This window comes from Lithobates pipiens, unplaced genomic scaffold (assembly GCF_037356315.1).
Source record: "Lithobates pipiens isolate NorthernLeopardFrog02 unplaced genomic scaffold, aLitPip1_a1.2 Scaffold_19, whole genome shotgun sequence".
Classification (NCBI taxonomy): Eukaryota; Metazoa; Chordata; class Amphibia; order Anura; family Ranidae; genus Lithobates; species Lithobates pipiens.
The window spans coordinates 373,783,178-373,810,655 of NW_027507764.1; the positions used below are offsets into that span (position 1 = coordinate 373,783,178).

Sequence of the window (27,478 nt, forward strand, 5' to 3'; positions counted from 1 at the left end):
AACTGAGGAAAAAAAAATTATATATTTTTTGGGGATATTTATTATAGCAAAAAGTAAAAAATATAGCATTTTTTTCAAAATTGTCGCTCTATTTTTGTTTATAGCGCAAAAAATAAAAACCGCAGAGGTGATCAAATACCACCAAAAGAAAGCTCTATTTGTGGGAAAAAAGGACGCCAATTTTGTTTGGGAGCCATGTCGCACGACCGCGCAATTGTCAGTTAAAGCAACGCAGTGCCGAATCGCAAAAAGGGGCTTGGTCCTTTGGCTGCAAATTGGTCCGGGGCTTAAGTGGTTAAGGGGGTTTAAGTGCCCGGTGGTCAAGTAGGTAAAGGGCCAGCTTTAAAAAAAAAAATTCTACTTTTTTTGTGACTGCCTGGAGGGGGGGGGGGGGGGGGCGGGGGGGGCGGCACCCAGGCGCCCCCTATGGACGGGCCACCACTGAATGAATCCATCTATTGGTGAGAGAGGGGGCGGTGCTCCTGCACCCTCTGTGGACGCACCACCACTGCTCGGCAGGTTGGGTCTATTGCGTAGTTGTACATCCCTTCTTGCAATAGATACAGTGGGTGCATGACCAATGATCGCAATGTCTGCCAGCCACTTGCGATCGCTCCACAGAGAGCCAGAATGGGGATCTATCAATGTACACAAACAGATCCCCATTCCGTCAGGGAAGTAGAGAGAAATTGTCTGTTCCTAGTGATTAGGAACAGCGATCTCTCTCTACTCCGTCCTTACACTCCCCCCCCCCCCAGTTAGAAACACATTTAACCTCTTGCTCGCCCCCTAGTGTTAAAGCGGGAGTCCGTGTTTTTTTTTTTTTTTTTTAAAAGCCAGCAGCTACAAATACTGCAGCTGCTGACTTTTAAAATAGTGACACTTACCTGTCCAGCGCGCCCGCGATGTCGGCACCCGAAGCCGATCTCTCGATCGTCTCTCGGGTGCTGCCGCCGCCATCTTGGGTATGGGAATCAGGAAGTGGAGCCTTTCGGCTTCATTTCCCGATTCCCTACTGCGCATGCGCGAGTCGCGCTGCGCAATAAGGATGGACCCGCTGCCTCTGGGATCTGTGTGTTTCCCAGCAGGCAGCGGGGGACTTTCGGAAAGGGGCATAATCTACGCCCCTTTCCGCAGAGAGCTATCCCGGAAGTGGGTGCAGATACCTGTACTGTACAGGTACCTGCAGCCCCCTCCCCCCTGAAAGGTGGCAATTGTGGCGCCGGAGGGGGGGGGAGGAATCCAATGAGCGGAAGGTCCACTTTAGGGTGAACCTCCGCTTTAACTAAGGATGAGCTCCGGCGTGTTTGCACACCCCACGTGCAGAGCCCGCCAGGAAGTCGGCACTGCACAGCGCTAATCACAGGCAGTGAGACATTTCCCAATCTCTGCAGCTGTGCATCAGGAAAATGTCTCACTGCCTGTGATTAGCGCAGAGCAGTGCCAACTTCCCGCGGGCTCTGCACGTGAGGTGTGCGAACATGTCGGAGCTCATCCTTCGTGTTAGCCCCTTCCCTGCCAGTGCAATTTACACAGTAACCAGTGCGTTTTTCCAGCACTGATCGCTGTAGAAATGTCACTGGTGCCATAAAAAAAGTGTCAAAAGTGTCCAATCTGTCTGCTGCAATGTTGCATTCCCACAAAAAAAAATCTCAGATTACCAGCATTACTAGTAAAAACAAAACAAAAAAATCATAATGCAAGAAAATGGCCTGGTTATTAGGGGGGGGGGGGGCAATCTTACGGTGTTTATTTAGGGGGGCTGTCAGGTTGCAACAGCAGCCATGTTCTGAAGGCCTGGCAGCCTTAGCAACACATTCACGGCGCACTCGTTTAGAAAACGAATACTAGAAGCACATCTTGACGGGCTCATGTAATATCTCCTATGAGGAGTCAGTGAGTAATTCGCTGAGGGAACAACGCTTTCTGACTAAGTTTGACCCGACTCGGCACCCGCCTCCGGTCACATGTCTCATTGGTTAGAGGAGCGATGGCGTTAGATGGAGGTGCCGGGCATTGGGAGCCGGAGGAGGAGGAAGAGGGGAGCCCAGGGGACAGCGGCCATGTCTCCCACAGTCAGAGCGCCTGCAGCAACGTCTCGGTCGGCCTTCTGAAAGATGACGAACAAGCTGCTGCAGGTCTGAAAACAACAGCCAATCAACTGTCTAGCTACCTTCTTCCCGCCCATCATAAGAACGAGGTAAGGGCGGGGCTTTCTGACAGTCATGTGATAGCTCACCTGCGCTTGCAGTCCCCCTCTCGTGACGGAAACATGGAGGAGGCTGCTGCCCTGTCCTGAAATGCCAGTCACCTGGCTGCCCTGCTCACCCCTTTCCTCCATTACTTTGACATTAGCTTGCAAAGGAAAGCTTCTGACTACCCCTGAGCAGGAGCAGTGATTCCCAGTGTGTCAGGCCAGCTTTTTCAGAGGCAGACAGCAATGGTTGCCCCCGTGATGTGAAAATGCAAGCATTTTATTGAGGCATTAGCTAAATGCCAACAACATACCACCAATGATGTGTGCCACGCTCAAGGCTGCTGCTCTGTTCACACTGTTGGGGTTCATTCAGACACCCCAGTATGGGAATGGTCCCTCAGCACTTTTGTTGCCAGATCAATTTTTGCCTAAGGAATACATAAAACCCCCAAAATGTTATCTATTTTCTGAAATCAAACACCCTAGAATGGAGAATGAAATAGCGGTAGTTCCAATTTTCCAGAGGTAATGCTCTAACAGTCCCTAGACTAGAGGCCAACTTAGCCATGAATAACGGGCCTACAATTATTGCCCTTACTCTGGCATGAACTGCGATGTGTAGCGAAATCAGCACATTTGTGCATAGCCCCCCAACACTTGTTACATTTCTACGTGTGTGTGTGTGTGTTGGGGGTTAAAAACACTCCAATTGTCCCACCTGCTCTCCAGTGAATCTAATGAAATGCAGATCACACTTCATTAGATTCTTCTGTGGACAGTCACACCAGGACCCAGAAGTGACATTTTACACTTTACTTTTGGGACAGTAACAAAAAAGGGAAATCAGCAAATGGACGCTTGCTGATCTCCTTCCCCTGTACCCTGTGGCACCTGCCTTGGTGGTCCTGAGTCCACTATTGGGCCCACAGAGAAAATATGGCATGCAGGGAAGGGTGGTGGAAGCAATCCCCAACATGTCACACTTTAAAATTGCGCACACTCATGGAATGACGCCAAACTTCAGTACTTAAAAATCTCCATAGGTGACGCTTTAAATTGTTTTACAGCTTACATGTTTAGAGTTAGAGAGGATGTCTAGAGAGAAAATTGTTGCTCGTGCTCTAACGCACGCAGGGAGACCTCATGTGTGGTTTTAACGGCGTTTACATATGTGGGCGGAACTATCGCGTGCGTTCGCTTCTGAGCAAGAGCTACCGGGGACAGGGGCGTTTTAAATTATTATTATTATTTTTTATTTTACTTTATTTTTTTATTTTTATTTTCTTTTACAACATTGTATTTGATCATTTTTATTCCTATTGCAAGGAATGTAAACATCCCTTGTAATAGGAATCATTTGTGACAGGTCCTCATTATGCAGAGATGCGGGGGCAATAAGACCCCACACCTCTCATCCAGGCTGGAAAGCATGAGATCAGAAAGAAAAATCCACAATACCATGCTAACCAGCTGCAATCGCGGCTTTGTTTACACCCGCGGCCCGGACATGATATCATAACGTCGTGCCTAGGCCTCCGACGGTCATAGAGATGAACGGTGACCATCTGGTCACTGGCCATCTCTATGCCTGTCATCCGGCGGCAGGCAATTCTTTCTCCGGGTCCCCGATGGCACGGGAGAGACTGGAGAAGCATTGGATGGCAGCAGGAAGGGGGGAGATGTCGCCTGTAAGAACGATCAAGCAGCGGAACTGCCGCTATGATCATTTTTATGGTGCACAGAATCGCCTGCTGCAAACAAGGATATCTGAATGATGCCTATAGCTGCAGGCATCATTCAGATATTCCCACTGAAAGTGCAGGATGTCATATGACGTCCTTGGACGGGGAAGTGGTTAATAAATAAATACTATTTTGGATGTCATCCTGAGTGCCGCCCATCACTTTCCTTTATTTGGGTATGTTGGAAGTGTCAGCAGCCTCAAGGTCTGAACATGGGGCGGAGCTGTTATGTGGGAAGGTTGCATCGCCTATACACCTGTTTTCCAAAGCCACCACTGTAGTTTATATAACGGTGAAAGGTTTGGGGGATGAAACATATCAAGAGCAGCTTCAGGAACTTAATATGTACAGTCTGGAGGAAAGAAGGGAAAGGGGAGACATGACTGAAACCTTTAAATGCATCAAGGGGGTTAATGAGGTTCAGGAAGGCAGTTTTTTTTAATATGAAAACAAAATCAAGAACACGGGGACATTACCTCAAACTAACTGGAGGAAAGTTCAAAACGAATCTTAGTATTATTTTACTGGAAAGGTGGTTGATATAGACCCCCAGCAGAGGTATTGAGACAGTCAATGGTAAATGGCTTTAACCATGCTTGGGAGAAACATAGATCTATACTCAGCAACAAGACAACAAGGATAATGAAAAAGAAACAAAACAAAAAGTAAATAAAATGAGCAGACTCAATAGACTACTTAGGCCTCTTTCACACAGCCGATCCGTTAAGGTCCAAATGTCAGTTTTTCAGGCGGACCTGAGCGGATGCTCCATAGAGGTCTATGGATCGTCGGATGTCAGCGATGACATGTCCACTGACATCCGATTCAAAAAAGTGTGACAGAGGAAAAACCTACTTTTCCATCCGTCATCAGATCAGGTGACGACGGACACCGAAGTCCGTCGTCATCCGATCTCCCATAGGGGAGAGCGGCGCTCTGACAGGTCCGTACCTGCACAGTGTGCGGAGACGGACCTGTCATCTTCCTGCTCAGCGGGGATCACTGATCCGCCCCGTGTGAAAGGACCCTTAGTCTTTTTCTTCCATAACTTTTCTGTGTTTCTTTATGGCAATGGCAATAAAAGTTTTTTTTTTTTAATTATTATTAATTTGATAAATATGAAATATTGTATATGAAAACATTGTATTTATTTTTCCTGTCAGCCAGTGGAGGACTAGGCTGCTTGTCACATTTTACTAGGCTAATCTTAGCTGCTTGGCTGAAAAAAGTGTTTTCACAGTTTATAATAACTGAATCCCCAATTACACCAACATACTGAAATACAGTAAGGCTTGTTTCACACCGCTGCGACCTAAAAGTCATGCAATTTATGGTGAGACTTTGCCAGGAGACTTCCTGGCGACTTGAGTACTACTTTGAGGCACAAGTCTGATAGAAGTTGCCTTGACGTAGTACAAGAACCTTTTCTAAAGTTGAAGTGACGTCAGTAGTGCTAATTAAGACAGCTGTCATTGACTAACATGGGATTTCACATGTCGCGCAACTTAGGGTCTCACAAGTCAGATCCCAAGTCACGGAAATGTGAACCGAGCCAAAGTCCAACAAATGACACTCCTCCACCCCTCTTTCCCTGTTGGGCCCTGCAGGGCTCTGTACACAGGTTAAATTAGTGCTCTTTCTTTCAAAACCCATTCCTACCTAATTGTGCTGCAAAATCAGAGTATTGTGTGCACCTCGTATTACATGTTTATTTGTAAAAGATTTTATGTAAATACAGGTGCATCTCAAAAAATTCAAAAAGTTAATTTATTTCAGTAATTCAATTAAAAGATTGAAACTCATATATTATATAGATTCATTACACTCTAATCAGCTCGTTAATTCAAAGCACCTGTAAAGGTTCCTGGAGCCTTTACGGCTGGGTTCACAATCAATACGCATGTGGCTCACAGCAGGGGTCCGGTGTATCCCTGTTCTCCATTTCAGTGACAAATCCGGTCCTAATTTTTGCCTAAATTCAGACCTGAAACAGCCAAAGACGCACAAGTCCCCTGTGCAATCCGCTTTGCGGCTTCCACAGACATGTGTGAACCAGCTCCATTGAGAGCCGGGCACGCTCTCCTGTCATGCGAATTGCCCGCATCCAATTCACACTAGTGTGAACCCAGCCTAAATGGTCTCTCAGTCTGGTTTATTAGGTTACACAATCATGGGGAAGACTGCTGACTTGACAGCTGTCCAGAAGACAGTCATTGACACCCTCCACAAGGAGGGTAAGTCAAAAAAGGTCATTGCTAATGAAGCTGGCTGTTCACAGAGTGTTATATCCAAGCATATTAATGGAAAGTTGAGTGGAAGGAAAAAGTGTGGTAGAAAAAGGTGCACAAGCAACAGGGATAAGCGCAGCCTTGACAGGATTGTGAAGTAAAGGCTAGGGTTGCACCAATACCACTATTTTGAGTACAAGTACTGACACTTTTTTTCAAGTACTCGCCGATAGCTATTATCAATGCTTTTTTTTAATGTCATGTGACAGTGGACTGTGTCTGTAGTTTTTTTTTTATTCTATATATATTTCTTACAATTTTTTTTTTTTTTTGGTTATTTTTTTCTTTACACTTCTTTCTCATTTATTTATTTTTGGGGTGGGGGAGTAGACGAGTCAGTTGTTTTAGTTTTTTTTTACAATTTTACCTTTTAAATATTTATTCCTTTTTTTGTTATCTTTTTTTTATCTGCCGTGTTGGGGGGTGGGGGAATTGGGGTTTGGTGAGATGTCAGGGATGAAAAGACACCCCTGACATCTCCCCTTTGAGACAGGGAAAGCAACGGAGGACACAGATTCCCCAGTCCCTTTCCCTGCGGCCTCAGCTGCACTGAAAATAATTGGACAGGAGACAGCGGCTCCTGTTCATTCATAAACTGAAGCAGAGAAAAACACAGTTTATGATGCTCATTTGTGAATAGACAGGGTCAATGATCACTAACTCTGTCCATTCAGAAAAGGAAGGAGCCACTCTCCATCCTGACAGATCCGGGCTGGAGGAGGACATGGAGGGGGACCGGAGGAGCATGGAGGGGGATTGGATGGGGACCAGAGGAGCACAGAGGACATGGAGGGGGACTGGAGGAGCATGGAGGACACGGAGAGGGACTGGAGGAGCACAGAGGACATGGAGGAGGACTGGAGGAGCACAGAGCAGGAGATCGGAGGACACGGAGGGGGACTGGAGGACATGGAGGAGGACTGGAAGAGCACAGAGAGGGGGACCAGAGGAGCACACAGAGGAGGAAATGGAGCAGGACACGGGACAGTCAGGGATGATTGGTGCGGTGGAGGGGGGAGTTACAAGCACTGATCTCCCTGTATAGATTTTTAATAAAGCAGCTGAAAGCCACGGGGGGAAAGGAGAAGTGGCTGTCAGATGCTTTATTAAAATCTATACAGGGAGATCAGTGTTTGTAACTCCCCACACTACTGCACTGATCACCCCTGACTGCCCAGGTACCGGATTAGGCATTGAAGCATTTGCACGAGTACAAGTACACATGTAAATGCTCAGTATCACCCTAGTAAAGGCCATTCAAGAATTTGGGGGAGATTCAAAAGAAGTGGACTACAGCTGGTGTCAGTGCTTCAAGAGCCACCGCACCCAGACATATCCAGAACATGGGCTACAACTGTCGCATTCCTTGTGTCAAGCCACTCCTGGAGAAAAAGGACTGAACTGTTGCTCAGTGGTCCAAAAGGCCTCTTTTTGCATTTCATTTGGAAATCAAGGTCCCAGAGTCTGGATGAAGAGTGGAGAGGCACAGAATCCAAGTTGAATGAGGTCCAGGGTGAAGTTTCCACAGTCGCTGATTAGGGGGGCCATGTCATCTGCTGGTGTTGGTCCACTGTGTTTTATCAAGTCCAAAATCAGAGCAGCCTGCTACCAGGAATTTCTAGAGCACTTCATGTTTCCCTCTGCTGACCAGCTTTATGGAGATGCTGATTTCATTTTCCGGCAGGACTTGGCACCTGTCCACACTGCCAAAAGTACCAATACCTTGTTTAATGATCATGGTATCACTGTGCTTGATTGACTAGCAAACTCACCTGACCTAAACCTCATAGAAAATCTGTGGGGTATTGTCAAGAGGAAGATGACACCAGACCCAACAATGCAGATGAGCTGAAGGCCGCTATCAAAGCAACCTGGGCTTCCATAACACCACAGCAGTGCCACAGGCTGATTGCCTCCATACCATATTGGTCTTATGTAATATTCAAATTTTCAGAGATACTTAATTTGGGGTTTTCACTGTAAGCCCTATATATCAAAATAAAAAAAAATGCTTGAAATAAATCACTCTGTGTGTAATGAATCTATATAATATATGAGTTTCACTTGTTGAATTGAATTACTTAAATAAATTAACTTTTTGATAATATTCAAATTTTTTGAGATGTGCCTGTAGATAAAGAATAAAACATCATTAAAAAGTGGAATAAAAATGACCATTGGGTTGGGTCTACACACTAGTTGTTCGTTGTAGTACGATAATGCGTATTGTGTTAAGGTCACCTTTTCATTTTGAATTGGCTGATAAGGCACATGACCCTTTTCTTGGATGCAGTGCACCACATTGCATGGCAGGTCATTGGGGTGCCACTCACAATGAATAGAACAGCATCTGGAGGCATGTGTTGACATGCTTTTTAACCATTACAACACAATTAATTTTAATGGCCTTTACCACTGCCAGTGCGTCCAGGAGCAGCAGAGTTTTGATTTTTAAAAACAGCTTTCCTGTAAAATCCTTTTCTTTGAAATACATCAGAGGACACAGAGCCATAGTAGTTACTATGTGGGATGTCCCATAGCAATGGCAACTGAAGGGAGGCGACACAACAAAAAAGGTAGGGCATTAAGAGGCTAGAGGACTTATACTGCAGTACACTACGCCCAAAGGCAATATCCTCATGACCTTTTACATCGATTTGATAGAATCTGGTAAATGTATGGACTGAAGACCAAGTTGTGGCCTTGCAGATCTGAGCCATAGAGGCCTGGTGATGCACTGCCCAAGAGGCACTAACAGCCCTGGTGGAGTAAGCTTTAACATGAAAAGGAGGAATTTATTTCTTTAGACCATAAGCTTGAACAATCACTTGACAAATCCATTTGGAAATAGTAGATTTTGATGCTGCCTGTCCTCTTTTTTAGGACCTTCTGGCAGTACAAACAAAACATCTGTTTTGCGAATCTGAGCGAATTTAAATAGACCTTGACCGCTCTCACTTCATCAAGGGAATGTAGTGACTTTTCTTCCTTAGATCGAGGCTCTGGGGAAAAAAGAAGGCAGAATAATATCCTGGTTTGAATGAAAACCTGTCACTATCTTTGGTAGGAATTCAGGATAAGGCCGCAATACTACCTTATCCTTATGCATGATCAAATATGTCTCTTTACAAGAAAGAGCCGCCAATTTCGATACCCTTCTGGCAGAGGATATGGCAACCAAAAAGATTATTTTTGCTCGTCAAAAGAACCAATGGAATTTCCCATATAGGCTCAAAAAGCCATTTTTTGTAAAACTGACAAGACTAAATTCAAATCCCAAGGATTCAGAGGTGCCCTGACGGGAGCATTAATCCATATTACCCCCTCAATAAAACTACATGCCAGAGAATGAGAAGCAAGAGGCCATTGAAAGAATACTGATAGGGCCAAGACCTGGCCCTTGATGGTACTCAAGGCCAGCTTAATTTCCAATCCCATTTTCAGGAATTCAAGGATCCTACCTATGACATACTTCCTGAGGTGCTAACCCCTGGATCCACACCAGGAGACATAGGACTTCCAGACTCTATAGTAAATGACTCTGGAGGCCGGCTTCCTAGCATTAACCAAAGTATACACTACTGAAGGAGATAACTCACGGTCCTTTTTAGAATGGGTGTTTCAATAGCCAAACCGTTAAAATTAGCGTTTGTAAGGTAGGATGGAATACTGGACCTTGTGCGAGAAGGTCTGGCCACAGCGGCAGGGTCCAAGGGTTCCCTACTACCATCTTTATGATCTTGGCAAACCAACATCTGGGGCCACCAAAATCACCTCTTTCCGTTCCTGCTTGACCCTATGGAGAAGCCGCGGAAGCAGCAGAACTGGAGGAAACGCATAGATCAGTGAAAACTGATCCCATGGAAAGACCGAGGCATCTGTTCCGAACACTAGCGGATCCCTCGTCCTTGACACAAAGTTGTCGACTTTGCTGTTGAATCTGGACATGAACAGATCCACGTCTGGAACACTGAAAAATTAGGTAAAGGGTCCATTCTCCCAGAAACAATTGTTGGCAACTCAAGTAGTCCGCCTGCCAATTTTCTATCCCTGGAATGAAAATCGCCCATAGGCAAGGAATGTTGCTTTCTGCCCAAGCTAGAACATGATTCACCTCTTTTGGGCTACGTGACTTCTCGTGCCCCCTTGGTGATTGATGAAGGCTACAGCCGTGGCATTGTCGGATTGAATCCTGACAGGACAATTTTGTAGTCTGAGTGTCCAGGCCTCTAGGGCCAGACATTCTGCCCGAATTTCTAGAATGTTGATGGGCAAGGTCCTTTTGGACAGATGCTTCTTTCAGGACTGCTCCCCAGCCTAGAAGGCTGGCATCTATTGTTACCACTTTCCAGGATACTGGTAGAAAGGTTTTCCCCTTTTTTGGAGGTTGCTGGATATCAACCACCAATTGAGGCTCTGACACAAATCTGGGGATAAGTGCATCGGAAAGTCCAAAGCCTGGACCTTCTTGTTCCAGGCCGACAGAATGGTATTTTGTAGCAGTCTTGAATGAAACTGTGCATAAGAGACGGCCTCAAAAGAGGCCACCATCTTTCCTAACAATTTCATGCACAGCGAATGGAAGGATTTATCTTCGTTTGACAAGTTGAATCAGTTCCTTTATGGAGTTGATTATTGCCTGGGGTTAAGAATACCTTTTTTGAACGGTATCTATGATCAGCCCCAAGTACTGTAATCTCTTTGATGGGTTTTAAGGAGGATTTTTCTAGGAATTCCAGGTACCTTACAGCTGAGGTTAAACTTTGGTTTAGACCCGTGACTGACTGATCGACTAAAAGCAGATCATCTAGATAGGCTAGGATAGTTATACCCTCAGCCCTTAACCTGGCTAAAGGAGGTGCCAGGATCTTTGTGAACACATGTGGTGCAGTGGCTAGATCGAACGGCAGAGCCACAAACTGAAAATTACGATTTTATATCTTAAAACGTAGAAATTTCTGATGAGCGGGAAATATTGGCACGTGGAGATATGCGTCCTTGATATCGATCGATGCGAAAAATTCCCCTTCTTGCAAAATGGAGACAACCAATCGTATTGACTCCATGCGAATTGACCAGATATTTAAGTGCCGGTTCAGGTCTTTGAGATCTAGAATGGGTTTTACCGCCTCGTTCGCTTTTGGAACCTTGAAAAGGTTTGAATAAAACCCTGAACCCTGCTCCTCTGTGGGAACCTCTGATATCACCTTCTGGGATAAGAGGTGATCCAGAGCTAGAAAGAGAGATTTTTACCTGGATCTCTGGGAACGTTTGATCTTAGAAAACGAGGAGACGGGAATTCTCGGAACTCTAGTTTGTAGCCTAGAGAAACTGAGGAAGTCACCATCTGTCTTGACATTGTTCCTACCAGATCTTTGAAAATTGCAGAATGCATCAGCTTTTTTAGCCATCAATGGATAGGAAAGACATGCCCAGATGGGGGAGGCATTGATAGACTGCGTTACAGGCAGCAAAAAAGTTGAGCAAACCAACCTAGTAAGGGAGTGTACCAACAATCTTTCTTGTGAGAATACACCCTCTATATTAGGATCCTCAGAAGAGGAGATATCAGCGTCTTCCTGATCTTTGGGAAGAACTTCCTGATCCCCTGCCCCTTGTACCTCCAGGATGAGGGTCCTGAGCACTGGATGGGAATCTGCTATGCTTTGATCCACTATGGAACGTGATCATCAATCTTCTGTTCCAAACTTGGTAGAAGAAGAAAACTTCTGGGTGATATATATAGGGGCTGAAGTGTCCAGCGCTGCTGCAACACCAGTCTCCCCTGACGGCTCACTCTGACCGGCCGCATCACTCTCAGAGGAGGATGACATTTTCTTGGACATGGATTTAGGTTGTTGTAAAACAATCCCTTAGAACCCTTTTGAGGAGTTCCTTGCCCCCCTTCCACTCATAGCCTGATGCACAAAGCAGAGCTCTGTGTCCCTGAAATGTATAAAAAGAAGAACACTTAATGCTGCTAAAGGCGTCTAAATGCTAGGTACGTTTAGCACTTCAGCGTTCATTTCAATAGCCAGAATAAATTAAAATTCTGGCCAATGAATAAATAAATGCCCAAACACTGCTAAACTTTGGTAAGCTGGTTTGAAAAAAAATGCAGCTTAGGTGAGTTTTTATTGCAGGTTTTCTCCTGTCAGGATAAACAGTGTTTTACAATAAACTAGTGTGCATAGGGCCTTAAAGGAATTTAAATTCTTCAGGTTTTTTTCTGCAAACATGTAAGAGGTCAGTTTGAGAATATTCTTATCAGTGTGTTTTTAGTATTTTAAAAATGTTTCTATGAATGACTTAACTAATAACTTATATATGTACATAGGGGAGGCCATATTTGCTCATTACATATGCAGGCTTTACTTCCTGCTTTTTCATGATAACACAATGGTTATGCTTTACTGCTCCTCACATTCTGACAAGTCTCTGAGCCATCAAACTCATTAAAAACAATGCACTGCTTGTGTGGCAGGCATCTTGCATCAAAGTCTTTAAAATAGACAACACAATTGCACTAAGCTATTGATCTACACATCTTTATATTTAATACAATACCAAAATAATTGGAAAAGAAAGCATGTCAAAATTAGAAAAGTCCTATAAAAAGGATATCAGCAAATAAGAGAACAGTAGGGAGGATGAGATGTTAATTCTAGTGATAGTTCCTGATTCTATATATCACATAATACATATGGTGTTTTATTTTTTCTGGGCTGGATATAGATATCAAGTAACTTTTTCTCCACAGCAAATTTGTTTAACATTAATGTTACTAGAGTTTTAACAATGACCCACTAATGTACATCATGTATTTCCCTATAATTTAATACCTATGACATATGTTTGTTGTCCAGATTGAGAATTTGGAGAAGAGCTTGGAAGACCTACTTGTTAGAGTTGATGAGTTTGTTGGAATGTTAGACATGGTAAGTACAGTACTTATGCTTTATCTTACTTTTTCACAAGTGATGTGGTAGGAAATGTCTAAGTATAATTTACACCAAATTTTTGTTATATATTGGGTACAGGACACCAGCGATGAGTCCTGAGCAGCAGGTATATTATCCCATTATTTGGGTTGTAGTTCCTTTTAAGGGGGATAGTTTGTGGTCATTGTAGAGTACTCGAGGTGAGGGGTTCCAGGGCAGCCTGGTTGATAAAGATTGCTAGGTCCTTATTAGGGACCTGGAATTTCAGAGGTTTGAACAGTTTTTGTTAAAAAGAACCTTCAAATCCTAATTACATGGACTTTGGTCCTGCGGGGGTTAACCCCCATGTGCTTCTGAGTTCAGAAAAGGAAACAGTTGACACCTGATTGTAAGAGACACCTCAGCGAGCAGGGTGAACTAAGCTTGGGCTTGAGCCATGGTTGCTGAACTGTGAAAGCCACCTCTTTGGGACCTATAAAGCAGATGGAGAAAACCCCAGCGTGGGACTGATATAGTGGCAGTGAGCCATTACCTTGTTTTTCCATTGAGCCAGAGTAATGGACTGTTTTGTGTTAATTTTTTGAACTAAGCTGTTTTATTTTCTGAACTGTTTACAAGTTCAATAAAGATTGTCACTTTTACAAATGGCAGACAAGTCCTACAGGTTTTTTCCCTTACCGCTGTACAGGCTCGCAGTTTGAAAGCTGCAAGGGTTGTAAATGTACTACAAGCACTCTCATCAGTGCGCTCACAGTTCATTGAAAACTATAAGCTATCTGCCATGATGGCAGACAGGACTTGTAGTTTTCTCCTTCACAGATTGCTGTGAATGAATGATGCGATTATGCGGGCTGAACCTCACACTGATTTTGAAATGGGAAGGAAGAGGAACCCCTGCCTGCTGTCACAGGGAAGGGAGCTTGGTATGTTACTTGTTACACCCTAAATACAGATATATTGTGTAATGTGCTCCAAAGGAACAATCCTTTAACCACTTCAGCCCCGGAAGGATTTACCCCCTTAATGACCAGGCCATTTTTGAGATACGGCACTGCGTTACTTTAACTGACAATTGCGTGGGCCTGCGACACTGTACCCAAATAAAATTGATGTCCTTTTTTCCTCACAAATAGAGCTTTCTTTTGGTGGTATGTTCTCACCTCCGGGTTTTATTTTTTGCGCTATAAACAAAAAAGGACCACCAATATTTTTTACTTTCGACTATAATATATATCCAAAAAAAATGTTAAAAAAAACAAATTCTTCATCAATTTAGGCCAATATGTATTCTTTTTCATATGTTTGGTAAAAAAAAAAATCCCAATAAACGTATATTGATTGGTTTGCGCAAAAGTTATAGTGTCTACAATCTACGGGATAGATTTATGGACTTTTAAATTTATTTTCTAATTTTTACTAGTAATGGCAGTGGTCTGCGATTTTGTTAGCGGGACTGCAACATTGCGGCAGGCAAATATAACCTGAAGTGACACTTTTTTGGGACCAGTGACACCAATAAAGTGATCAGTGCTAAACAAAGGCACTGATTACTGTATAAATGACACTGGCCAGGGAAGGGGTTAACATCAGGGCGGTCAAAGTATTAAATTTGTTCCCTCACTGGTGTTTCTTTACTGTGTTGGAGGAAGTGCTGACAGGAACAACACAAAGATCGTGTTCCTAATCACTAGGAACAGCAGATCTCCGTGTTGTTCCCTGTCAGAACGGGGATTTGCGTTGTTTACGTAGGCAGTTCCCCGTTCTTCCTCTCTATACCATGATTGTGGATGGCCGGTGGACATCAGGTCCGCTGGGCAGGCGCATCGGCTCTTCCTCCATGCAGTGGGCTCACATGTCCCCACACTATCTCTTGCATGAAACAATGTATAGACATGTTGTTTCACACAAAAGAGCTGCTCGGCCGCAGTATATATGCAGTGGGCAGTCTTTAAGTGATAAAAGCAGAATTCCAGGCAAATCCTAACCAGTCTTAAAAATGCTCCCTCCCCCTTCTAACACCTATGTTTTTCTAATCTCTGTAAGAAAGATGTATACACTTGCCTAATTGCAGCCGGTCATGGTCCGGTCATGAGAACTGGCACCTCTGAATCCTAGAACACGTTCCAGCACTCGGCTCTACTAATTAGCCTAAAGGGGTGATCCACTGCTCCATTCCCCCACTCTGTGTCTCCCCTGTAGCTGCATTTGTCACACAGTTGTTTATTCCAAATAGGGGACAAGTAGTAAAAGCCGCCACAAGAAGTAGGGAGGCAGCACTATGATCGATTCTTGATTAGTACCTGCCCCCTTCCCAACAAACAGCGTTTCCTCTGTAGCTGCATGTAAGCAGCACATCTGCAGTGAAGACACCGAAGATTAGCTTACTTCTGTTTCTCTCTATGGGACTCTTCACAGAACTCAGGGTACTGAAGCACCAGGTCTTCTCCCCTTTCTCCTATTCTCTGGTCCAGTAGGCAGGGCTATGAGTAGCTGTAATTTAGCCCCGCCTGCTGGACCAGGGAATAGGAGAAGAGTCTGAGCTGCAGTACGCTGAGTAATGTGCAGAGGCAGAAGGAGAACATGGGTAAGCAGTGCAGAGGTAAGACAGACGGTCACTTACTACTGAATTCTGTACTCTCTGCCTCACTTAGTACTGATCGCTGCCTCACTTAGTACTGATCTCTGCCTCACTTAGTACTGACCTCTGATCTCTGCCTCAATTTGTACTGACCTCTGCCTCAATTTGTACTGACCTCTGCCTCACTTTGTACTGACCTCTGACCTCTGCCTCACTTTGTACTGACCTCTGACCTCTGCCTCACTTTGTACTGACCTCTGCCTCACTTTGTACTGACCTCTGATCTCTGCCTCACTTGGTACTGACCCGTGATCTCTGCCTCGCTTAGTACTGACCTCTAATCTCTGCCTCACTTAGTACTGATTTCTGCCTCACTTAGTACTGAACTCTGATCTCTGCCTCACTTAGTACTGACCTCTGATCTCTGCCTCACTTAGTTCTGACCTCTAATCTCTGCCTCACTTAGTTCTGACCTCTAATCTCTGCCTCACGTACTACTGACCTCTGAACTCTGCTTCACTCCAAACTGACCTCTGAAATCTGTAGTAAGTGATGCAGAGTTTAGAAGGGACTCCGAGGTCAATAATAATTGAGGTAGAGTTCAGAAGTCAATAGTAAGTGAGGGAAAGTTCCAGGGTCAGTAGTAATAAACAGTCAACTTGGCTTTCAGACTAACGGAGTGCGGTTTTACCACACCTTGGGTGCAGCACAGTGTTTCCGCGGTTTTTGTGTGGGTTAGCTGCACTTTGCCATAGACTTCTGTTATTTCTCATGGTTTTGATGTGCTTTCTGAAAGCGCACCAGAACCAAGCTTTAAGTTTTTGGTTTTAGAACGCACACCAAAAGCATATTTTATGGGGACAGGAAGGCTTTTGTTTTATTTAACATAGTTACATAGTAGATGAGGTTGAAAAGTCTATTAAGTCCAACCTATGTGTGTGATATGTCAGTATTACCTTGTATATCCCGGTAACCACACCCCTTTAAGCCCCTCTTACTGTAAACACAATTTGGTCACACCCTCCATTTAACGCAGCTTTGGGTTTTGAGCTTTGGTGTGTATACCTTAATGCAATAGGCTGCACACACCTACCCATGCCTATGAGTAAAGTTACTACTCCCAAGCACTGCCGGTCACTGTTGAGCGCTTAATTCTCCCCTGCAGCCACCGCTGGCTGATACAGGGCATCACATAACCGGACCGAATTGGACTGAAAATAGGTAAGTATAAACAGTGGGTATAGAAAAGAATCACCCCCCTTTAAAATAATCACATTTTGTTGCTTCGCAGCCTGAAATTGTTGTATCCAGCTGTATTTACTCAGCGCAACTTATAACATCAAAGTGAAAGCTAAAACACCAACATGTCAGAAAAAAATTAAATAAACGGAATCACTGAGCTTTGAAAAAGGATCACCCCTCTTATGTCAGTATTTTGGTGGACCACATTTTGCTTTAATTACAGCCTTTAGTCTGTTGGGATATGTCTCTACTAACTTTGAACATCCAGACTGTGCAATATTTGCCCACTCTTTGCAGAACTGCTCAAGCTCAGTTAAATTTGACGGTGACCATTTGTGGACGGCAGTTCATTCCACAGATTTTCAATGGGGTTTAAGTCTGGGCTCTGATTAGGGCATGCAAATACATTCACCGTTTTCGCCTTCAACCATTATGTGGTCATTTTTCCTGAGTTCTTTGGATCGTTGCCATGTTGGAAGGTAAACCTTCTTCCCATTGACAACCTTCTGGAAGATGGCAGCAGATTTTCCTCAAGAATGTGATGGTATTTGGCCCCATCCATTCTTCTATACTGATAAGTGCTCCAGTCCCTGCTGCAGAGAAGCCCCCCCCCAACAGGATATTACCACCGCCATGCTTTAGTGTAGGAATGGTGTTATTTGGATGGTGAGCTGTATTAGATTTCCGCCAGCCATATCATTTGGTGTTGAGGCCAAATAAATAAGTTATCTGACCATAAAACCCTTTTCCATGTGGAGTCAGAATCTTCTAGGTGTATTTAAGGTGGTCAGATGAGACTAAAATTGAATTATTTGGCCTCAATACCAAACAACATGTCTGCAATTCTACTTTAACCACTTCTGCTTTCACACCAAACCCCTATTCCTATACACCTTATGGATTTTTAGCTATGTGCCTATTGATTCCTTGATAACCTTGTCATTACTTCAGATAACAAAGTAAAATATATAGCTTTTTTTTTGGGGGGTTGATTTACTAAAGGCGCCTTTGCAAGTGAGTGCAGTTGCACTTTTCAAGGGCATTTGCTCCAGAGATTGGTAATTGATGAAGCTTCACTTTGCAAAGAATATCCAATCACAAGCAAGGGAAAAAAAAAAGACGACGACTGGATGATGAAAGTCAGCAGAGCTTCTCATTTACTAAACCCTGAAGCAAATTCCCTTGCAGAGTGCAACTGCACTTGCAAAGTGCAGTCTATATTCTTTTAGTAAATCAACCCCACAGTCTTGCAAAAAATATTTTATTCTCTATGCAATCTGTAGAGAAAAAAATGTTTGATTAATATTGGTAACAATAAAATAAAAGGTCTTTTTTATAAATGTTTTTACCCAGGAGTCACATTTTTCCAATTGAGTCTAATGCAAAGTGTTACTGTAGATACAAGGACCCATTTTATTTATCTTTTTTTTTTTTTTCTGATAACTTGCTCTGTTGGATGACAGTAAAATTTGGATTCAATTGCAAAGAATGGCTAAGTTGTTTACAAGGGGGATAAAGGTTTTTTTTGTAATTTGTTTAAAAACAGAACTAAACATGACTAGTAAAAAAAACTGTAGGCATCTCTATATTGCAGAATAGACATGCTATGTTTCATCTGAAATAAGTAACGTTTACTAGTCTGTTGAATGCACATAGAGCTACGCTGGCTGTTCTGGAAAGAAGAATCCCATGTGCATGTGCGGGATGATGTCATTCCCCAACCGGCCAATCAAGAGGTCAAAAAACTCTTGGAAGTAACCAGGGAAAAGATAAGTCAATGAGTGCTTTAACCTAGAATGAGGAAATTAGTATTTCTCTGAGTTTAGTTCCACTTTAAATTCAAGAACAGAGGTCATGTGATCATTTATTAAGAAAACAATTTTTTATTTTTTTCATATCTACACACAAATGTTTTGCCATTTTTATTTTAAACGTAATGGGTTATTTTACAAGGTGAAGGTTCACATATATTTTAAAATGCTGTTTTCCCAAAACGTCTTTAAGGACAGCTACATCAGAGATACCGGCTCTACCTTCTACAGGAAACGCCATACCAAAAACAGTTAAAGGCCCCTTCCACCCCTTTGTCCTCAATTGTTATTGTGTTTCTGACCCTCCAGGTGAAGACATCGTCCCTATTTTGTTGTTTTCTCTAGTGGGTAATTGTGGTTACCTGCTCCCCTCTCAGGGTTACTAACCTGCTTGTGGGTAAGTTTTTACTAGTCCCTTTTCCTGTGAGTTGTTCCCTGTTTTGTGCCTTGATCTTGCTCCTCCATGTCAGATGTGGGCCGACTCCGGAAGCTTCTTGCATTTTCCCATGGCTGTGTCTCCACATACTGCCATTATTGAATGGCACCTGTGGAGGAGCAGGAGTGGCTGGTGTATGGGTGGTGGCGGTGTTGTGACAGCAGCCTGCCTTCCTTTTTTCTCCCTTGCGGTATTTTTCACTCTCCTGCATGCCCAGATGCACCAATATGGTGGCCGTTGCATTGCTTCTAGTGGGCATAGGAAACGGCGGTGGTGATGTTTACTGTTTTAGCTCTATGATACCCTGCCTAATGGTTTTAGGTGTTCCAAGATGGCAGCTGCTCTTTCCGGAACTGAGGGGTGCCATGGATACATGCCAGGGTTCCATTTCTAATCTAAGAGGAGTTGTGCACTGGGCAGACAGACCGCAGTAGCTAGCCGGTGGCTCATCTTGCTCTAGGCAAAAAAGCAGGGCAGAATTGGTGGAGCTCTACTCATCTCAGCATGCAGGAGGGGGGTGCAATGGACTCTAAACCTGGAACCCCTAAAGCAAAATCGGGTACTTCTTCAGATGGGTCTAAGTCCCCATCGCCTGAGGTATGAGGGGAATGATACTCAGTTTAGAAAGAAGTATGCTTATGGGCAGTTGTTTCTTCCAATATGTTTAACTTTGGTTGCCGCTGAACAGCTTTGCAGGCCCAAAAAACGTGTATTGTGTCAGTGCCAGGTTCTCTGTCTATCTCCTTAATGAAGGATTTTATGCATTCTATGCGGGATGAGCTGATATCTACATTTCGCTTGTGTAGAACAGCTGTTTCAGATCTGGGTCCTTCCACTCAGTCTTTTCCTCCATTCTTGGATACCCATACTAATAATTCCCAGGCAGTTTCAGAATACAATGTGGAGGAAGGGTGAAGTGAGTTCAAAGGAGGGGGGAAAAGGCGATTGGGAAGGTTATGCTAGCAGATTTCTCTTTCTGGTGGAGTAAACTGATCAGTTAAAGCCATTTATGCATCTGAACAGATTGTCAAGGATCAACTGTCGCAGTCTGCGCAGGATGTTATGTACAGAGATTTACAAGATAGAAAGGACAGAACTTTTCCGATCCATAAATCTCTTAAGTATGTGATCCTCAAAAAACAGAAGGATCTGGAAAGGTTCCCCTTTGGGACAGAGGAAGAAATCTTTTTTTAAGTATCCTAAATAAGATGCCCCACTATCCCTGGTTTCCAAGAATTTGGAGGCTTGGTAGGCTTCTGCCTTTTTTCACTGGGACCAGCACTAGCATCCACAAGCACAGCCAGGTACCTTGATGTTTGGGTTGAGAGGATAAGTAAGCTCCTTTCCTCTGACACTCCCATGGCTTAGATTCAGGAAGCTCTTCTTCCGCTTGTGTCTAAATCGGTTGTGTTTCTAGTGGATGCAACAGTAGAGATTGTCAGGGCCACTAAAGTTCTTTCCTCTTTTTGTAGTTTCCCCAATAATAAGAAGGTGGAGCAATTTCGTTTTTTGAATGTAAGAAGGTGCTTACTCAAGTATTTGGAAATGTCCAGAGATTTTAGAAGATTCATCTATCTTCTGATTCTTTTCCGTGGTCCAAACAAGAGTCTTTGGGCTTCCAAGTGCTCTATCCCTAGATGAATACGCGAATCGGCCTCCTTCCAAAATACGTGTGCATTCCACTAGAGCTTTGACAGCTTCATGAGCTGAGACGGCAGGTGGCTCAAGGAAAGACATCCTGAGAGTGTCAGTCTGGTCCATAAACCATGCTTTTGTAAAACACTATCATGTGGAACTGCTTTCCAGCCAGGATCTGACCTTTTGGAAGAAATTCTGCAAGCTGTGGTCCCTCCCTGAGGTAGAAGTATTACTTTTTTATCTTCATGTAGCTGTCCTGGAAAAGGCTTTGGGAAAACAACACTTGCTGGTAACTGTTTCTGAGAGTTTTCCAGGACAGCGTCCTTTTTTTGCCACCCTGGTCTTTTCACCATTTCTTTGAGTATCTGGTTATGTTATGTATTGTGGTCTGTGTATTTTTATATATATGGTAATTCCTCTCGTGCACACTGATGGTGGTTAACAGCTAAGGGCGAGGGGGTGGAAGGGGCCTTTTAACTATTTTTGGTATTGTTTCCTGTAGAGGGCAGAGCCAGTATCTCTCATGTAGCTGCCCTGGAATACTCTTGGAAACACTGTCGCAGGTAAGTCTAACCATGTTTTTTTTTTTGTTTTGTTTTTTACAGATACGAAATGATACATCTCAAGTGGTTAATGAAAAAGTACCTCAGATTTACACTAAGGCTGCAGAAATGAGAAAACTCTACCAGAAGATAGACTTGCTTGAGGTAGAAAAGTGAAAGCAGTTGTTATTTTAGTAGAAATGATAAAAGAGTTGTATTGTTAGATGTATTGTATTAGGTTTGACATAGCACAATATAACTAAGTTTTGCTCACAGAAACTCAATAGATTTTATCATCCATACTCCAATGCTGTCTGTAGAAAGCAGTTTTTGCTTTTGTTATTATGGCAGAGAGAGCATTTACTTTATTGTTTAAAAACAATGAAGTAATTGTAGGGAAACATCTTTCAGTAGTCAGTTCTGTGGGTTTTAACTTGCATCACATAATCCTGATTCCACAGAAATCTTAGCACAGTTTTTATTTTGGTGATGGAATTTTGAGAAAGTAGTAAGAAACTGGCAGACATTTGAAGGTTATAGCATCCACCAAATGCCTCCCAAGCACTGAATAGTCTTGTAGGGTGGTGGTTGTGGATTTGGGTGACACTGACATGTATGGGTGGATATATCCCAGAAAAGAATTGTAGCGGCAGACTTTTAATAAACAGCCACTCACCTGTCCCATAATCCAGTGGTGCACTCACTGCGCTGCGTTTTCCCCGTGTCCTCCCCCGGCGATGCCGACATCTCTACTATGGGCACCCGGCTGTGACAGCTTGCAGCTTCACAGCCGGGTGCCCACTGAGCATGCACAAGTGGTCCTGTAGTCTTCTAGGACCTGTCATATGCCCCAGAAGAGTTTGGGAGGGAGAACTTCCGCTTCCGATCATCTAATGTGATCGGAAGTGGGAGCAGGTACCTGTCAAAATCGGGTACCTGCTCCCTCCCTCCCCAAAAGCTCAGTTTCATAAACAGGAGCCAGGGAGGAGGCCTTAAAGCAGAAGTTCCACTTTTGGGTGGAACGTCGCTTTTAAATATATTCCCACCCCTATTCTGAAGTTGCCCTGGTCAGGTCACATGATCAGGTCCCAGCGCCTGCTTCAGTGTAGAGGGATATCCGGCCCATAGTAAGCCTATGGGAAATGTCATCGCCCATGCTCTGCAGCTGTTATCGGCAACCTCTTCTCTACACTGAAGCCAACAGCAGGACCCAATCATTTGACCGAACTAAAGTAACTTCAGAATAGGTAGGTATAGGCATCTTTCCTTTTTGTGGATTTAAGCTTAGTTAAGTTTTGATTTGCCTTCCATTTTAAGACCTAACAAATAAAATGTTTGTGTTGTATGTATGCTACAGATCTATGTGCCCTGTCCTGCTTCCCAGCATTATATGTCCTACTATTTTGCAATCTGACTACTTTCTTATTCACTGTGAAAATTTTGTTTTTATTTTAGAAAAGCTATTGTAACACTTTTCTTCTGTTTTGCGCACTTATGGACAGGCCTTTGTGAAGAAGGTTGGAGGTGATGTGGCTCTCATGGAAGAGCAGGTTACACACGCGGAAACAAACTTGGGCACCTTTCCTAACCCTCTAAAGAAAATCTTCCAAAACCTCAGTGCCTCGCCTCTCTTTTCTCCCACGGTAGGCATTTGTTGTGGTTATCTAAGCTTTTCTGTTTCTAAATGAACCCCATCCCAAAGACACCCTCATTGCCTCATTTAACATTCTCTACCTCTACATGTCACCTACAGAAGAGCAACCATTAAAATGTAACAGGTCACAGATTAACCAGCAGTTTTTTTTTTTTGTTAGATAGTTTTTATTGAAAAAGAAGAGAACATTTTTAACATACAAAACAGTGTCAAGGAGATACAATCTTATCCATAGATGTATCAATCCGGCAATATAGTAATTACAATATTACTGCATATAGCAATGGAGTCTATGTGAAATAAACAAATATATTGTAAAGTGAGCTTGGCAAGCCTTCCTGAGTATTTTATAAGTGGTCAACAACCCTGTCCTCAGTGCCCACTAACAGGCCAGGTTGTATGTATTACCTTGGGAAGATGCAGACTAGAATACTGCAATCACTGAGCAGCCAATTATATCACCTGTGATGTATTTCAGTTATCTTGCAAACCTGGCCCTGAGGACAGGCTTGATGAACGCAGTTTAAAACATAAGTTGTGCATCCTCCGCTTATCCATTTTACCCTAGCTCCGCTCCCCGAACCTAGATCGGCCCAGAGAGCAGGGCAAGGGAAGCATTCCTCCCTAGAAACGGGGTGTGATTCATAGTAAGCAAACATGTACCTGAACAGGTAAATAAAACCAAAACAGTTGACCTCGACAAGTCAAAGTATGTATTATTTGTAGCAGTGTTGGAGAGAGAACACTAATATTCACCTCTCCTTACTACAGATGCCTCAGTCTCAGTTAATAGTGCCTCAATCAAGTGGATGATGTCTTACCACCAAGAATTCTATTGTGAACTAATTGTAGTGGAGCTAACCCGGGAACGTCTAGCCAGGCATCCCACATATGCTCAAATTTTGTTGGGCTACCCCTATGTTTGTAAGTTAGTTGCTCCCTTAAAAGTGTCTCATTTATAGTTTTAACCCATTCCGCATGTGGGGGGGGGGGGGGGGGGGCGATGCAAAGAGACATTTTTCGTGCTATGAGCTTTCTAGCAATAAATAAAACTCAGAATAGTAACATATGTGTGAGGTGTATATAGTTCTTTCCAACCAACCCAGTAGGCAGAGTTTCGGGTCTACTTTAAGAGTGAGATTCCAAATTCTATAAATCACCTCAGTTCAATATCTTATCAACTTTGGACATTTCCATAGCATGTGTATAAGCATACCATTGTCTATAGCATCGGGGACATAATGGACAGTCTCTTCTATGCCATTTATGTAATTTATAAGGACTACGATCTGTGCGATGAATAATAAACCCTCAGTCTGAGGGTCCTAGGAAAATGGAAGAGAATCTGTCGCATCTTGACCACACTGGGATGCGATTAAAGTCACTAAACCTTTTTATTTATTTATTTATTAAACCTACCATGGCTGAGGAAAAAGAGTAAAATGAGCAGGGGCTGCAGTGTTGAAAACAGTTGCAAACATTTCATGGCCCCGATGCTCACTCTGACCAGCCACCCCCTCTCGTGAGAGGATGCCATTTGTAGAGTAGACTTTCCAGAGCTTGAGGAAGACCCTTAGCTCCTTTTTTGGAGGTGTTTCAACCCCCCCCATTTGAACATGGCCCAATGCACAAAGCAGAGCTACTACCAGAACAAATCGCATCCATTGTTTGAGCAATAGTCAGCCACTGCCGCTGCTATTAATGCTCAGCCTGATGCAATAGTAAATGTGTAGAAAAAAAAAAAGGAATACCTGTGTCACCAAACCTGTTTCATGCCCCTCTTGCTCTTGTGTCCCTCCACAGCTTGCAGCAATAATCATGGTGCTTTTAAAAAACACTTTTTTGTGCGCTGGACATTGGAGGACGCCAATGATGTGCTAAGCCCTGCACCCTCCGTCACCTACAACCCCCTCATCTCTTTTTAGTTACAAAAAAAGGGCTTGGGTCTCTGACCCCTATAGAATCAAAAAGGGGGGGGGAGAATGGCAAGCAGGGAGCATGGAAGCCACCAAGTAGGGCGGCGCACCGTTTTTTTTTTTTTCTCCTGGCACTTCTTCCTCGTGAAAAGGGGGAGAAAACAGCACAGGTGGGGGGCGTCTGGTGGAGAGGAAACCCCCCCCCCTCCCCAGACTTACCGGAGGTTGCTGCTGGCTGGAGGAAAGGAAGCTGTTCTGGACACGACACAACGTGAGCTCTCTGAGGAAGCGTGAGAAGGTATGTGCTCTATACAGCCCCCAGTGGTGACACTTAGGCATGACAACATTTACTAAATTAAAGGAGTCATTCATAGGAAAATTCAAAAATTTCTTTAAAAAGTCCACTTACCTTTCCAGCGGCAGGGTTTTCTGTGGTAAAACCAACACACCCAATCTTCACCCTTCACGGTTGGTTTCCATTAACAAACCTTCAGGAGCTGGGGACTCTCGGGGAAACCCACAATCCTGGACCTGTAATAGCACCACCGCCAGTAAAACTTTATGGCCTTAATACTAAAAGTACTGGATCCCGGGGTCCAGCTCTCTAAAAAGAGAAGCGTTTACAGGCAAAACCTCGTTTCTTCGGACACTAGGCCCGGGTACCATTCAGTTAGGCCTGAAAGACACTTTGAATAGATCTGGCTGCATAGCTAGCCCCAGCAAGGATTGCTCCAGTAGAGCTCAGCATATCTTCACTCGTGACCAACCCCTTAGACAAACTGAGGTATTCCCAGTAGTGGGAGGGGTTATATAGGGAGTGGACTTTTTGTCTTAGGGCGTGCCAGTGTCCATCACCTGAAGGTGCCCTATAACCCACATCTAAACTACTATGGCTCTGTGTCCTGTGATGTACGGTAAGAAATTTAATTTTAGATGAGGACTGTCAATATAGCATTTTTCTAAGGGGCTGTTTAAAATATGGCACTAGTGCTTGAAGCTAGACCAAGTCTTCTATTGGTTTCCAATTACTTCTAAGGCTGGCCATACACTATTAGATTTTTTTCTTCAGCCTGCAGGCTGAATTAAAAAAATCTAACAAATTCTTCCTTCTACGCTAACAGCGTGAATGGACAATTCTGTTACTGCTGTGGCTATTGTGTTTTGACAGCCAACCCTGCTGGCTGTTAAAATACTTGAACAGTGGCTGCATTTGTTCCGCCCGGCAAATTGGATTTTTTTCACTCTGAGACTGTCGACCAGGAGGTGGCCCGAAAGGGCCACCCACTGAGTGAGAAACCAGACAAAAGTAGTACATTGTACCAGGATGCCAGAAAAAATAAACTTAAACTTTGTCCTTTTGAGCTGCTTTTCGTACAAAGAGACACATTACTTCCAAAGTACAGTGCTGCATCCTTGTGCTGACAAGAGATCTTGATTGCTGTCCGTGCAATATATTATAAAAATATATATATGTGTTTGTTTCTCTTTTCAGAAAGCAGCATCATCTCCAAGGACACATCAAGTCCGACATGAGCCTCCAACAGTGTTCAAGACTGAAGATTTCTTTCCAACTTCCAGCTGACCGGTACTATTGTAGAATCTGAATTCTAGACACTGCCATGGACAATACATTTCTACACTTTCTACAAGGTGTCAGATTAATTTTACACTAAGAAATATTATCAAGTCTTCCAGCCAAGCTTTTCATCATTCTGTTCTAGCATCTGAAATAATTTCTTAGAGCAGCCATTGAGTTACTTTATGGCGTTGGAATTGCACCATGATTTAAGAACCCACACAAAATTTGGGTATAATTCTATGCAAGTTTTTTTGTGCATTATTCTGGATATTCATAATTGTGTCTCTTTGTAAAGAAAAAAAATAATACATTTGTTGATGCCATTTTCATATAACTACTAGAGATCAATATTGCACTGTATTGTAATTACATTGTCACTTAAGTGTTTACCTCTGGTAAATATGCTTGTACTATTCTGTGCTTTTGTAGAACATGGAGTCCTATTCAAAAAACTGCTTTTTTCAACTTAAAGTGATTTGTAAAGGCTTGTTTTTTTTTTCCCCCCTATAAAAATAACAAATATGTTATACTTAATTGCTCTGTTGCAGTGGATTTTTACAGTGCAGCCTGGATCCTCCTCTTCTCAGGCCCCTCTTCGGAGCCCCTTACCCCTCCCTCCTGTTCAGTGCCCCCACAGCAAGCAGCTTGCTATGGGGCACCCAAGCTGAGTCACAGCTCCCCATGTCTATTCAGACACGGACCCCCCCAGCCCTGCCCCCTCTCTCCCCTGATTAGCTAGCTGACTTTGACAACAATGGAAGCCAATTAGCGCCACTGCTACAAAAAACCTTCTGCCTTTACAACCACTTTAAGCCAGGACAATATATGCGCAAATTGAAATATAGTAACTTTCAGTTGACCCCTCTTCATTTATTGCTGTATTACAGGCTGCATACGCAGTAGTATAAAATCTC

At 43.5% G+C, this 27,478-nt stretch overlaps 1 protein-coding gene across 1 annotated transcript; it reads left to right on the forward strand.

The window, feature by feature from the left end:
- Positions 1 to 1,916: 1,916 nt before the first annotated feature.
- On the forward strand, positions 1,917 to 27,478 carry BLOC1S4 (biogenesis of lysosomal organelles complex 1 subunit 4). Its single transcript, XM_077492305.1, has 5 exons — positions 1,917 to 2,200; positions 13,094 to 13,165; positions 21,479 to 21,580; positions 22,918 to 23,058; positions 26,478 to 27,478. Exons 1-5 carry the CDS (start codon positions 1,991 to 1,993, stop codon positions 26,565 to 26,567), a joined length of 615 nt encoding a protein of 204 aa, XP_077348431.1. The 5' UTR covers positions 1,917 to 1,990; the 3' UTR covers positions 26,568 to 27,478.

Coding starts and splice junctions, on each gene's coding strand:
- BLOC1S4 (XM_077492305.1), top strand. CDS start 1,991: ATGGCGTTAGATGGAGGTGCCGGGCATTGGGAGCCGGAGGAGGAGGAA. Junction 2,201..13,093: donor CCGCCCATCATAAGAACGAG/GTAAGGGCGGGG, acceptor TTTGTTGTCCAG/ATTGAGAATTTGGAGAAGAG. Junction 23,059..26,477: donor CGCCTCTCTTTTCTCCCACG/GTAGGCATTTGT, acceptor TTCTCTTTTCAG/AAAGCAGCATCATCTCCAAG.